The 13383-nt window shown below is 42.2% G+C and overlaps 1 protein-coding gene across 1 annotated transcript; it reads left to right on the top strand.

Annotated features, from left to right (window-relative positions):
* The first annotated feature begins 965 nt into the window (after positions 1-965).
* On the top strand, positions 966-11903 carry LOC119008929 (myosin-6-like). Its single transcript, XM_037079671.1, has 37 exons — positions 966-1166; positions 1292-1435; positions 1524-1680; positions 1768-1795; positions 1905-2010; positions 2116-2208; positions 2290-2353; positions 2444-2542; positions 2628-2731; positions 3017-3155; positions 3279-3397; positions 3496-3645; positions 4271-4441; positions 4530-4839; positions 4945-5021; positions 5107-5312; positions 5807-5930; positions 6023-6159; positions 6248-6503; positions 6588-6830; positions 7159-7335; positions 7422-7567; positions 7660-7750; positions 7846-8235; positions 8358-8484; positions 8703-8821; positions 8908-9104; positions 9188-9371; positions 9471-9636; positions 9734-9858; positions 9981-10289; positions 10447-10650; positions 10750-11046; positions 11148-11252; positions 11339-11434; positions 11551-11685; positions 11781-11903. The coding sequence occupies exons 1-37, from the start codon at positions 966-968 to the stop codon at positions 11799-11801; spliced, it is 5817 nt and encodes a 1938-aa protein (XP_036935566.1). The 3' UTR covers positions 11802-11903.
* The last annotated feature ends 1480 nt before the right edge of the window (positions 11904-13383 follow it).

The raw sequence follows: 13383 nt of genomic DNA, 5'->3' as shown, positions 1-13383 counted from the left end.
ATTGAATTTCAGACAAAGTTCAGACTATATATAGACTTATATCATTAATATAACCACAAAAAACATATTTTTCTTTTGAGAAAATATCCTGGCCAGGAAATGTCTTAGAATGTGTTTTTATAACGTGAATAACAAGAGACATCCATTTATGTCAGTACAAACATCAAATAATATCAAATAAAATCAAATAAATAAAAGGATGTATATTTTTTATCTTTAAAATTTGCTGTCACTTGAAGGACAAAACAAAAATAGATGCTGATCCAAGACCAGATTATAGGTTTTAATAGACTAACCAATGATGACATGAGAGTTATTGTTGTCCACTCCTTTATCTCCAAATACAGATCCTCATCCTTTGTTTTTTCACTAATACCTTATAGGGCGGCTGTGTTCTGCCTCCTGGATGAACGGTATATAAAGAGGGGTTCAGGATGAGGAGGAGAGACAGGAACACAGCACCTACAGGTAAATATACATAGATTTTACAGATGACTTGACAAAGTCACTTACTGAATTGAAAATAAAATACTTGTGTGTTATTTCTTTCTAAGGATCCACCAAACCAGATCTATCAAGGCGGACAGGAAACAAGTAAGTAGCTCCATGCTCTTTGTTTATCGAAATAAAATGATTATATGATGATTAATACGCTCCAATCATCACCTGGTAGTTTGTAAACCCTCTGTGAATTAGTCATCAAGGTAACTTTTTTGAAATACATTAGAAAAAAGACAGCTGATATATTTGCATTGCAAATTGTTGGTTTCTTAATTTCAGAGGCTTCTTTTCTACTTACTTAAATTTCTTAATAGCAATCATTCCCACGATTTTAAGTATATTTTTCAATGCATACTGCAAATATGTATTAAATCATAAACTTACAGTGAATCAGTGCAACTCCAGGGGCCATGTATTAGAATGCTTTCAAACCAAGTTTCTTTTCTGTGTTGACAGCTTTCAAGATGGGTGACGCCCTCATGGCAGAGTTTGGGACTGCTGCTTCCTTCCTGAGAAAGTCGGACAGGGAACGTCTGGAGGCCCAGACTCGCCCCTTTGACATAAAGAGGCAGTGTTTTGTGCCCGACCCTGATGTGGAGTACATCAAAGCTAAAATCACCAGCAGAGATGGCGACAAAGTCACCGTTGAAACTGAGGATGGAAAGGTAAGTCAGATTTCCACTGACTAATGGAAGTAGGACAGTGGTTGTGACACAGCAGTCAAACTAACAGCTTTGATGACCTTTGCAACAGTTTATATTGAGATGTTCTCTGTGGTAAACTGTTTCAGACTGTCGTCCATAAGGAGGCTGATATCCACCCTCAGAACCCGCCAAAGTTTGATAAAATTGAGGACATGGCGATGTTCACCTTCCTCCATGAACCAGCTGTGCTGTTTAACCTCAAAGAGCGTTATGCAGCATGGATGATCTATGTGAGCAAAGACCACAAATCTATTCATCTCATCACTGTGAGAAATCTTTAGCTGATGGGTTTTATGTTCCTTGTGTCTTTGTCCACAGACCTACTCAGGGCTGTTCTGTGTGACTGTCAACCCCTACAAGTGGCTGCCAGTGTACGATAAGCAGGTTGTCAATGCCTACAGAGGAAAGAAGAGGAGTGAAGCTCCTCCTCACATCTACTCCATCTCTGACAATGCTTATCAGTACATGCTGTCAGGTGAGTTCAGCTCTTTGTAAACTTTGACATGATTCAGAAATTGAAGGGAAAATGTCCTCATACTGAACATTGTCATTTCTATTACAGACAGAGAAAATCAGTCAATTCTTATCACGTAAGTAATTCATAGCTCTAATTGAATATATATTTGAATTTAGTCTGAAGAGCAGAATTTATGTTTTATCTTCAAGACGTGTTCAGTTCACGATTGTTTTCACTCTCAGTGGAGAATCTGGTGCAGGAAAGACTGTGAACACCAAGAGAGTCATCCAGTACTTTGCCAGCATTGCAGCTGTTTCTGGCAAGAAGGATGCTGCTCAAGAGAAAAAGGTTGGTTTCACTAATTTTTCCTGAATATAATAATGAATATGAATATAATACAAAATAATAAATGTACTTCTGTGACCTAAATTTTGGCACCTGTTAAACCTGCAGGGCACCCTGGAGGATCAAATCATCCAGGCCAATCCTGCCCTGGAGGCCTTTGGAAACGCCAAGACCATTAGAAATGACAACTCATCCAGATTTGTAAGTGTGGTCACAGGGAGTACATGTGCAGATGTGACTGTGTGACATGAACTGTACAAACAACATTGAATCTCATCACAGGGTAAATTCATTCGAATTCATTTCGGAGTTAGTGGGAAACTGTCTTCAGCTGATATTGAAACTTGTAAGTTGACAATATACAATTTACTTAAAGTAGGAAAATAGTTCTCGTAGGTCAGAAATAAACTTTAACCCCAATGTATAACTTTGTCAGATCTGCTGGAGAAATCCCGAGTCACCTATCAGCTCAAGGCTGAGAGAGACTACCACATCTTCTACCAGATTCTGTCCCAACAGAAACCAGAGCTGCTGGGTGAGCGCTGGATGAAACATAGAATGTGTTTCAGCCTTATGACATGTCCTGTACAAACAGACTGAAATTTGTTTTTCTTTAACAGAAATGCTGCTCATCACCAACAACCCCTTTGACTACGCCTTCATCTCCCAAGGAGAGACAACTGTAGCTTCCATCAATGATGCAGAAGAGCTGCTGGCTACTGATGTGAGTGAAACAGGCAGCTGAAGAAATGAAGAAATAACCACCTTGATGTTATGTCACAGACATCTATAGTATTGAGTTCCAGAGATATTTGTTGGAGTTAGCATGCTAGCCAGTTTTCTCCATTGCTGTCCAATCTGTCCTGTGTTGTCATACCACCTACCACCTTTAGCAGTTTGGCTCCTGTTTGGCACACAAATAAGACAAGTAGCCATTTTTTTCATATTGCAACTTTAAAACGAACACACATACTTCACAACTAACTCAAATTTAATTTCAATGTTTAAGGATGCTTTTGATGTCCTGGGCTTCACCCAAGAGGAGAAGAACGGCATTTACAAGCTGACTGGTGCCATCATGCACCATGGAAACATGAAGTTCAAACAGAAGCAGAGGGAAGAGCAAGCAGAGCCTGATGGCACAGAGGGTAAACCATTTTCAGGATCACAAATAACGGATGTAAACAAGAGTGTAACTGCAACCTGAATCTGAAACTTTTTTGATAGAAATAACTCAGTAAATGCTTCCCCTACTCAAAATCCATGTGCAGATACAGACAAAGTTGCATATCTGATGGGCTTGAACTCTGCTGACCTCATCAAGGGCCTGTGTCACCCGAGAGTGAAAGTCGGCAACGAGTGGGTCACCAAAGGTCAGAATGTGCAGCAAGTAAGTTGAAAAGGGAGGCAGTCCACTGAAATCCACTGGGGGTTTAAATAATTAAGTCAGTTATTATTCAATATCATTGATTTTCTGCAATGCTCTAGGTCTACTACTCTATCAGTGCTCTGTCTAAGTCAGTGTATGAGAAGATGTTCTTGTGGATGGTGGTGAGAATCAACCAATCTCTGGCCACCAAGCAACCACGCCAGTACTTCATCGGTGTGCTGGATATTGCTGGATTTGAGATCTTTGATGTGAGTATGAAAGATTTTAGTGACATGTGACTATAAAATATATGATATACACCCTTGCTCATATGACTTAGTTCAACATCTACACTGATGGCATGGGGTGTTCTTGTTGGGATAGAGGGGTGGGCATAAAATAAATGCTGCTAGTTTGCTCATGTCATGTCATATTTTCATGTTAAGTGGCACTCCCATCCATTGAACCTTAACTGAAGTCTTGTTGCTAAATTGCTGTACTTGGTACCGCTCCTCAAATATCAGTATAGTCTGGCAGTGTTGGAATAGGGGTTGGCCAGGTAATGAGGCAGCATCCTTTTTAATTTGATTACCTGACTTGATTGATAGAGTGAAGTTTTTTTTTAATGATTTGCAAGCATCCATGCCTTACTATCTGCACCAGATGAATGGCAAATGGCATTTTGATAAAACCAGGATTACCATAGTAATGCATGACAAGTCACCACAGCTGAAGATGGTGTGCTGGATGACATATGTGGGTCTTGAAGGGTTGTCCCTTTCAACCATTACCTCTTGTAACTCTGTTCTAAGCGGCAAGGAGGCACTTGAAAATGTGGGGTTGGGGTAGAAATCAGGCCTGTAACTAATTTCTCTCACTGAATGACCTTTCTAGTTCAACACCTTTGAGCAACTGTGCATCAACTACACTAATGAGAAGCTGCAGCAGTTCTTCAACCACCACATGTTTGTGCTGGAACAAGAAGAGTACAAGAAGGAGGGCATTGTGTGGGAGTTCATTGACTTTGGCATGGACTTGGCAGCCTGCATTGAACTCATTGAGAAGGTTAGTACTGAGTTAATCAGATTTCAGAATTAGTGTGACAAACTGGCATGTTTACCAGTAATTAATTCTAGTCAATTCCTTCCTTCAGCCCATGGGCATCATGTCCATCCTTGAAGAGGAGTGCATGTTCCCAAAAGCCAGCGATGCAACATTTAAAGCCAAACTGTATGACAACCACCTGGGTAAAAGCCCCAACTTCCAAAAGCCCAGGGTTATTAAGGGGAGACCAGAGGCTCATTTCTCCCTAGTTCACTATGCTGGTACTGTTGACTACAACATTGGTAACTGGCTTGTGAAGAACAAGGACCCACTGAATGAGACAGTAGTTGGACTGTATCAGAAGTCTAACCTCAAGTTACTAGCTACCCTGTTTGCTGGATATGCTGGTGCAGATTCAAGTAAGGGGTCTTTGAGCATTACTGATTATTCATCCGTAAATTATGCCAGACTACAAGAGGGAAAAAAATAACAATTACACTTATATATGTATATCTTCCACACAGCTGATTCAGGTGGCAAGGGAGGAAAGGGAGGAAAGAAGAAAGGTTCTTCATTCCAGACTGTGTCTGCACTGCACAGGGTAATATATGTCTTAAGTATAAGTTGAGTATATGTCCTAAGTTTGGTTTATGGAAACTGGTGATATTTATAGTCTTGATTTACAGGAGAACTTGAACAAGCTGATGACCAACCTCAGGTCAACTCACCCTCACTTTGTGCGCTGCATCATCCCCAATGAGACCAAGACTCCTGGGGCGATGGAGAATCCTCTGGTCATGCACCAGCTGCGCTGTAACGGTGTGCTGGAGGGCATCAGGATCTGCAGGAAGGGATTCCCTAACAGGATCCAGTATGGAGACTTCAAACAAAGGCAAGTCAAGCAATGTTTTTTTTATTGCTCATTCACAAATCATTCAATGTGCTTGAGTACAGTGATCAGTGATCAGTGATCAATCTTGTCTGGCAATCAGACCCCAGCTTGTGTCCAAGTTATGTGTGTGGTCCATTGCTGACCTCTTATGAACCATAGTTTATAAAGCCGTGCTTCTCCACTTCCCAAATGATCAAACAAGATGTATTATCAGTGATGTTTCTGATGGCTGTTTGAGAGTGGTCCTGTGTGCAAAAGCCAAGGATGGTGTCCCAAATGTGTGCCAATTTGGTAAGTTGGCTGCAAAGGCATCTTCGGCCAGTTTCAATGCCGGTATTTCAAGCTCCCTGGCCAACAACCAAAGCCTCCTCAGTCTGTTATCCAGTCTTCCCAGAAGACTGTCAATTCCAGCAGGACGACCTTTCTTGCTGTTTGGAGCAACTACATTCTTCAGGTTTATATTCAAAGTCATTTTTATTGTTGTATCATTTCAGATATCGCATCCTGAATCCTAATGCTATCCCTGAGGGGCAGTTCATTGACAACAAGAAAGCAGCAGAAAAACTGCTGGGCTCTTTGGATATTGACCATGAGCAGTATAGACTTGGTCACACAAAGGTTGGTTCTGTTTCTGCAAATAAGAAGGGTTCAATTTTGAAATTAATGACTGCCCTGAGGTGAGGTTAAGAAGAACTTTATGTCAATTTCAGGTGTTCTTCAAAGCCGGTCTGCTGGGTGTTCTTGAGGAGATGAGAGACGATCGACTCGCTCTCATCATTACTGGTATTCAAGCGAGATCCAGAGGACTACTCGCCAGGATTGAATTCCAGAAAATTGTTGAGCGCAGGTTAGAAAATTACTTTTAACATTTGATGTAAAAAAAAAAAAAAAAAAGTGCAGAAAAAACTAATCAAGCTCACTGATTTCATCCTCAGGGACTCCTTACTGGTGATCCAGTGGAACATCCGTGCCTTCATGGGCGTCAAGAATTGGCCCTGGATGAAGATGTACTTCAAGATCAAACCTCTGCTGAAATCAGCTGAGACTGAGAAGGAGATGGCTAACATGAAGGAGGAGTTCACAAAGCTCAAAGAGGCTTATGCTAAATCTGAAGCACGCAAGAAAGAGCTGGAGGAAAAGATGGTCAGCCTTCTCCAAGAGAAGAACGACCTGCAGCTTCAAGTCCAATCTGTAAGATCAGTCATTTGTTCTACCTCAAACTGACAAATGTATACTTGTAAAAATGTGATTAGTAACACAATGTTGTGTCTGCAGGAACAAGACAATCTCACAGATGCTGAGGAGCGCTGTGAGGGTCTGATCAAGAGTAAGATCCAGCTTGAGGCCAAAACCAAAGAGCTGACAGAGAGGTTGGAAGATGAAGAGGAGATGAATGCAGAGCTGACTGCCAAGAAGAGGAAGCTGGAGGATGAATGTTCAGAACTCAAGAAGGACATTGATGATCTGGAGCTGACGCTGGCTAAAGTGGAAAAGGAAAAGCATGCAACAGAAAACAAGGTAATGAATGCACCAATGATACTAATGTTCAAGGGTTAGAGAGGCTGACCCAGACCCATAGAGAATTAGCTCATGACCATGCAGTTGTCAAGAACTTTTAGCATTTTTAGCATAAAGGCAGTTTGCCACTCGCTGGTAAAACAGAGTTTAACAGGTTGCGTCTGCAACTCTCTGCTAACAAGTTCGACATGTATTTCAACATCTTGATCACAGCTGCTAACAGGTTGCCAAAAAACAGTTATTGCAAGTTCAATAAACCTGTTACATGTATTCATGAAGAATGTTTCTAAATACCTGACTTCACACCAGCTGTGATCTGCTTGCTAAGGTTAAAAACCTGACTGAAGAGATGGCAGCTTTGGATGAAATCATTGCTAAGCTGACCAAAGAGAAGAAAGCTCTTCAGGAGGCTCATCAGCAAACACTGGACGACCTGCAGAGTGAGGAGGACAAAGTCAACACTCTAACCAAGGCCAAAGTCAAGCTGGAACAGCAAGTTGATGATGTGAGTACAGTATTTAAGCCTAAATCTCACCGTCTCACACACACACACAACGCAGAGAGCGAATGTTGTGATGTTTTGTCTATTAGCTCGAAGGATCACTGGAGCAAGAGAAAAAAGTAAGGATGGATCTAGAAAGAGCCAAGAGAAAATTGGAGGGGGACTTAAAGTTGACCCAAGAAAGTTTGATGGACTTGGAGAATGACAAGCAGCAGCTGGAGGAAAAACTCAAAAAGTGACAAAGATTTTTTTTTCAAATAAACACAATGGCCCGTTATGCTACAAAAAGCTGATTACTAATGCAAACCATTTTACCATTTATTGCAGGAAGGACTTTGAAATCAGCCAGCAGCTGAGTAAGATTGAGGATGAACAAGCCATAAGTTCTCAACTCCAGAAGAAACTGAAGGAGTTACAGGTAAATGGTTCACAGGTTTCATTTGTTATGTTATCATCTTTTCATTATGGGAATTCCCCCTTGCAATGTGTGATCATCTAATAAATGTCATCAAGGCCCGTATTGAAGAGCTGGAGGAAGAACTGGAAGCAGAGCGAGCTGCCCGAGCCAAGGTGGAGAAGCAGAGGGCCGACTTGGCCAGAGAGCTGGAGGAGATCAGCGAGAGGCTGGAGGAGGCCGGAGGAGCCACTGCTGCCCAGATCGAGATGAACAAGAAGAGGGAGGCTGAGTTTCAGAAGATGCGTAGAGACCTTGAAGAGGCCACTCTGCAGCATGAGGCCACCGCTGCTACCCTGAGAAAGAAGAACGCAGATAGCGTGGCTGACTTGGGAGAGCAGATTGACAACCTACAGAGAGTCAAACAGAAGCTGGAGAAAGAGAAGAGTGAGCTCAGACTGGAGCTGGATGATGTGGTCTCCAACATGGAGCAGATCGCCAAACTTAAAGTAAGACAAACAAAACCAGTCTTCATTGAATGCATATATAAGTATTTAGAATTTTATGAAACATGCTGTATTTGCTTTCTTGACAAAAGTTAGACGGGCAGATGTAATGTAATTTAACTCAGAGCAACCTGGAGAAAATGTGCCGCACACTGGAGGATCAAATGACTGAATACAAGGCGAAATCAGAGGAGGGCCAGCGTACCATCAATGACTTCACAATGCAGAAAGCAAAGCTTCAGACTGAAAATGGTAAGCAGCTTAACGTATGTTCACATTTTAGTGAGTGTTTTATACTGCTACTGCTACTGAATATGTGACTTTTAGCATCGTGCTCCAAAAGATTAATCCATGGAGTCGAAGAAAGGCATATTTGAATATATAGAATATGAATAACATATAATGCAAACTGATATATAACACCAATTTAAGCTTGATATGGGGCCTTACAAACTTTCATTTTTTTAAAGGTGAGTTTTCCAGGCAGCTGGAGGAGAAGGACTCCTTGGTCTCTCAGCTGACCAGAGGGAAGCAGTCCTACATTCAGCAGATTGAAGACCTCAAGAGACAACTAGAGGAGGAAGTCAAGGTATCTCAAATTACAATGAATGAAGTTTCATGATGAATACTTAGTTGAAATATTACTTTATCAAAGCTGACACTATATCCTTCCAGGCCAAGAACGCACTTGCCCATGCAGTGCAGTCTGCTCGCCATGACTGTGATTTGTTGAGGGAGCAGTTTGAGGAGGAACAAGAGGCCAAAGCTGAGCTCCAACGCAGCATGTCCAAGGCCAACTCTGAGGTGGCTCAGTGGAGAACCAAGTATGAAACTGACGCCATCCAAAGGACAGAGGAGCTGGAGGAAGCAAAGTAAGACCAGTTACCTCCTCTGCAACAGCACAGAGATGTTTCTGAGAAGGACTGATAACAATTGTAATTATCTTGTCAAATAGGAAGAAATTGGCCCAGCGCCTGCAAGATGCAGAAGAAGCTGTTGAAGCAGCGAATGCTAAATGTTCCTCCCTGGAGAAAACCAAACACAGGCTTCAGGGGGAGATTGAAGATCTCATGGTGGATGTGGAGAGATCGAATGCTGCTGCTGCAGCTCTGGACAAGAAACAAAGAAACTTTGACAAGGTAATGGGAGAGAGAAAACAGCACTTGAGGGAAGGGATGAATTAATAACCCGATCTAATCTACTCTAATGATATACTGCTGAATATGTTATCAAACTAGATCCTTGCTGAGTGGAAGCAGAAGTATGAGGAGTCCCAGACTGAGCTGGAAGGTTCCCAGAAAGAGGCTCGTTCCCTCAGCACTGAGCTCTTCAAGCTGAAGAACTCCTATGAAGAATCTCTGGAACATCTGGAGACCATGAAACGAGAAAATAAGAATCTCCAAGGTAGGAAGATATTATAACACCTAATGTGTCTTTTAACATATGCTGGATACAATCGTGAGGTTGGGAAAACATAAATCAAATTTATGTGACCAAACAGAGGAAATTTCTGACCTGACTGAGCAACTTGGTGAGGGAGGAAAGAGCATCCATGAGCTGGAGAAGATGCGCAAACAGCTGGAGCAGGAGAAGGCTGAGATACAATCTGCTCTGGAGGAAGCTGAGGTGACCAAAAATCAAATGATGTCTATTGAGCGTGCAATTGTTTCATTGATCATTATGCTGGAATTAACCTTTCCGATACCATGAAAGATACAGACTGATCTCTTGTGCTTTTCTTTTAACAGGGCTCTCTGGAGCACGAGGAGGGCAAGATCCTCCGAGTTCAGCTCGAGTTCAACCAGGTGAAGGCTGAGATCGAGAGGAAGCTGGCTGAGAAGGACGAGGAGATGGAGCAGGCCAAGCGTAATCATCAGAGAGTGACAGACACTCTGCAGAGCTCCCTGGAGGCCGAGACTCGCAGCAGAAATGAGGCTTACAGAGTGAAGAAAAAGATGGAGGGAGATCTCAATGAGATGGAGATCCAGCTGAGCCAGGCCAACAGGCAGGCAGCAGAGGCTCAGAAGCAGCTCAAGGGAGTCCATGCTCATCTGAAGGTATAGGCCTCATTCTGACCAGTGAATAAGTTTGCATACAGAAATATACTATACACTACAATTCAGAGTTTGACAATAGAAGGAATTTAATATGGTTAATGTAAACACCATATTAAGTTTAGATGAGCTGAATAAGAAATAAAATCTTCCTCGACAGGACGCTCAGCTGCAGCTGGATGATACTCTCCGTGCCAATGATGATCTGAAGGAGAACATTGCCATTGTGGAGAGGCGCAACAACCTGCTGCAGGCTGAACTTGATGAGCTGAGGTCTGTGGTGGAGCAGACTGAGAGAGGACGTAAACTGGCGGAGCAGGAACTGCTGGATGTCAGTGAGAGAGTTCAGCTGCTTCACTCTCAGGTACGTCTAAATCTGTAAACACTGTATATTAGTACAATATGACAATATGCAAATATGTCCAAGTTATTTATGTGTTCGCTGTGAACCATTTTGGTGCAGAACACCAGCCTGCTGAACCAGAAGAAGAAGCTTGAAAGCGACACAGCTCAGCTTCAGAATGAGGTGGAGGAGGCGGTGCAGGAGTGCAGAAACGCTGAGGAGAAAGCGAAGAAGGCCATTACTGATGCTGCCATGATGGCAGAGGAGCTGAAGAAGGAGCAGGACACCAGCGCTCACCTGGAGCGCATGAAGAAAAACATGGAACAAACCATCAAAGACCTGCAGCACCGTCTGGATGAAGCTGAACAAATAGCCATGAAAGGTGGCAAGAAGCAGATCCAGAAGCTGGAGGCCAGGGTGAGAATTTCTAACTTCCACTCTGTCGCCTGGCAGTATATTGCCCAGTACAAGTTTCTATGGGATTAACAGAGGCTGTGTCAATGACTGTTGTTTTCAAGGTGAGAGAGTTGGAGAACGAGGTGGATCTGGAGCAAAAGAGAAGCAGTGACTCGGTGAAAGGTGTGCGCAAGTATGAGAGGCGCATCAAAGAGCTCACCTACCAGGTACACTCTACAGACTCTGTCATAAACATTCGCCAAACGATTAAAAAAGTTATGCCTCAACCAGCAGTATTTTTCTAATTTAACAGACGGAGGAGGACAGAAAGAATCTGAGCCGTCTGCAGGACCTGGTGGACAAGCTGCAACTGAAAGTTAAATCCTACAAGCGTACAGCAGAGGAGGCTGTAAGCCAAAACACTGCACCTTCATTTAATAGAATATTGTTCATTTGCCTTCTTATCAGTAACTGTGCTGCAGCAGCTCTTTCCTCACTCTCTGATGTTGATTTTTTTTTTTCTAGGAGGAACAGTCCAATACAAATCTGGGCAAGCTGCGCAAGTTACAGCATGAGCTCGAGGAAGCTGAGGAGAGGGCCGACATTGCAGAGAGTCAGGTCAACAAGCTGAGAGCAAAGAGCCGTGACTCCGGTTCGAAGGTCACTAAACATTCAGAGTGATGCCATGCACAGTGAGTAACGCTAATGATTGGTCAGGCATAAAAAGTTCTGATTGGATTGTTTTCTTCTTACAGAAAGGTCATGAAGAAGAGTGAAGCCTTTAACAGGATCTTCAAGGACACAGGTTTAGTTGTGGTAGTGTTTTAGTTTCTTTATTCTCCATGCAACATGAGTGGATAACAGAATAAATACAGCTTCAAAGCACCACTTTGTTTGCTTTCTTTCTTTCTTTCTTTTTTTTTTTTTTTACCGTATTTGAAAAAGGTGAAAAGAAATTACTTGGAAAATGAGTCACCATGAGACAAAGAATGCATGGTGAGATAATAATAATAATGAACGCGGCAACTCCCAACGACAGAATCCAAACCACAAAATGAAAACAGAGTTGCGTTTCATGTTTTAACATGACAAGAGTGGAAGAGTTCAGACCATAGCTCCCTGTACTAATAAGACAATAGCCCACACTGCCAGGCTGATAGCTTTAGCAACGGGCAGTACAGCAGGGAATAAGCCGGAACAAATCTTGAGTAAACTCAAAGCACCTGCTGGTGGTTGAGACCACCAATCGCATAACTCAAGTCGTCTTTAAGTGATTCCATGCAGTGGGTTCTTCCCTTGCAATTGTTACTCATGGTGCAAACCTGGAAACAAATGAGATATGGCCCTTTACTGTACATGTTTCTTTTATTCATTATAAGAAAATCCTTTTTTACATTTTGAAAAAAAGGGGGGGGGTGCAGACACGACTCATGAAGCAGTTGAAGTGTACTACACTCAGTCACCACTAGATGGTCAAAGAACTCCACTCGTGACAATTTCTTCCTCCGTAATAACAGGAAAAGGAAAAAACAAAAGAAATAGAATCAAAAATATCCAGTTTCAATTTCCCTCTCAAAATATATTGATATCCTAAAGTGTTATCCTTTCTTAGATACAGACAGTTAAAATATTTCTAAATGCTTGAATACATCGAATGTGGAATCATAGTCATTTTGCCTTATTGTATTTTTAGGTCAGGTCAGTCCAGTGTTGTGGTTAATGAGGAAAAAAAAATGTGTCTGTAATAAATACAGTGCTTAAAGGATTTGTCTCAGACATCACAAAGTATTATGATGTAATAAGGTAGTAATACCGTGGAATAAGGCTGCAGTATACGAATTAAGTGTATTTGGATACACTTCTACTGTGGATATAGGCATAAATTATGGAAATGTGTGACATGGTGACGGAGTGTGATGTCAACCAGTCATGGAATAAAAGGCAGGACTACTGACGAGGCATTTCAGGGACTTTGTTTTCTGTGGGAGAGAAGAGCTCTCATTGGCACAGACTTTGGGCTTTTTAACTTTTCAGACCTTTTACATGTATGTGAATCTTTGTAGCAAAAAAAAATGTCCTTATATCAGTGTTCAAAGCAGTTCCTCTGGTTTGGTAACATCTTTTGTTGATTTTGGACAACTGCACCTGCTAAACTCTCTGCATAGCCCAACATGCGTGCGCAAACACACACACACACACACACACACACACACACACACACACACACACACACACACACACACACACACACACACACACACACACACACACACACACACACACACACACACACACACTCTCCTCTGGTATGACCATGCCAACAGCTGCAACTTCCCACGAGGCTGTTTATTGTTGGCT

This window comes from Acanthopagrus latus, chromosome 19 (assembly GCF_904848185.1).
Source record: "Acanthopagrus latus isolate v.2019 chromosome 19, fAcaLat1.1, whole genome shotgun sequence".
In the NCBI taxonomy this organism is placed as follows: domain Eukaryota; kingdom Metazoa; phylum Chordata; class Actinopteri; order Spariformes; family Sparidae; genus Acanthopagrus; species Acanthopagrus latus.
This window is presented reverse-complemented; position numbering and strand designations above follow the sequence as displayed.

Coding starts and splice junctions, on each gene's coding strand:
- LOC119008929 (XM_037079671.1), top strand. CDS start 966: ATGGGTGACGCCCTCATGGCAGAGTTTGGGACTGCTGCTTCCTTCCTG. Junction 2,209..2,289: donor ATGACAACTCATCCAGATTT/GTAAGTGTGGTC, acceptor ATCTCATCACAG/GGTAAATTCATTCGAATTCA. Junction 5,313..5,806: donor TATGGAGACTTCAAACAAAG/GCAAGTCAAGCA, acceptor GTATCATTTCAG/ATATCGCATCCTGAATCCTA.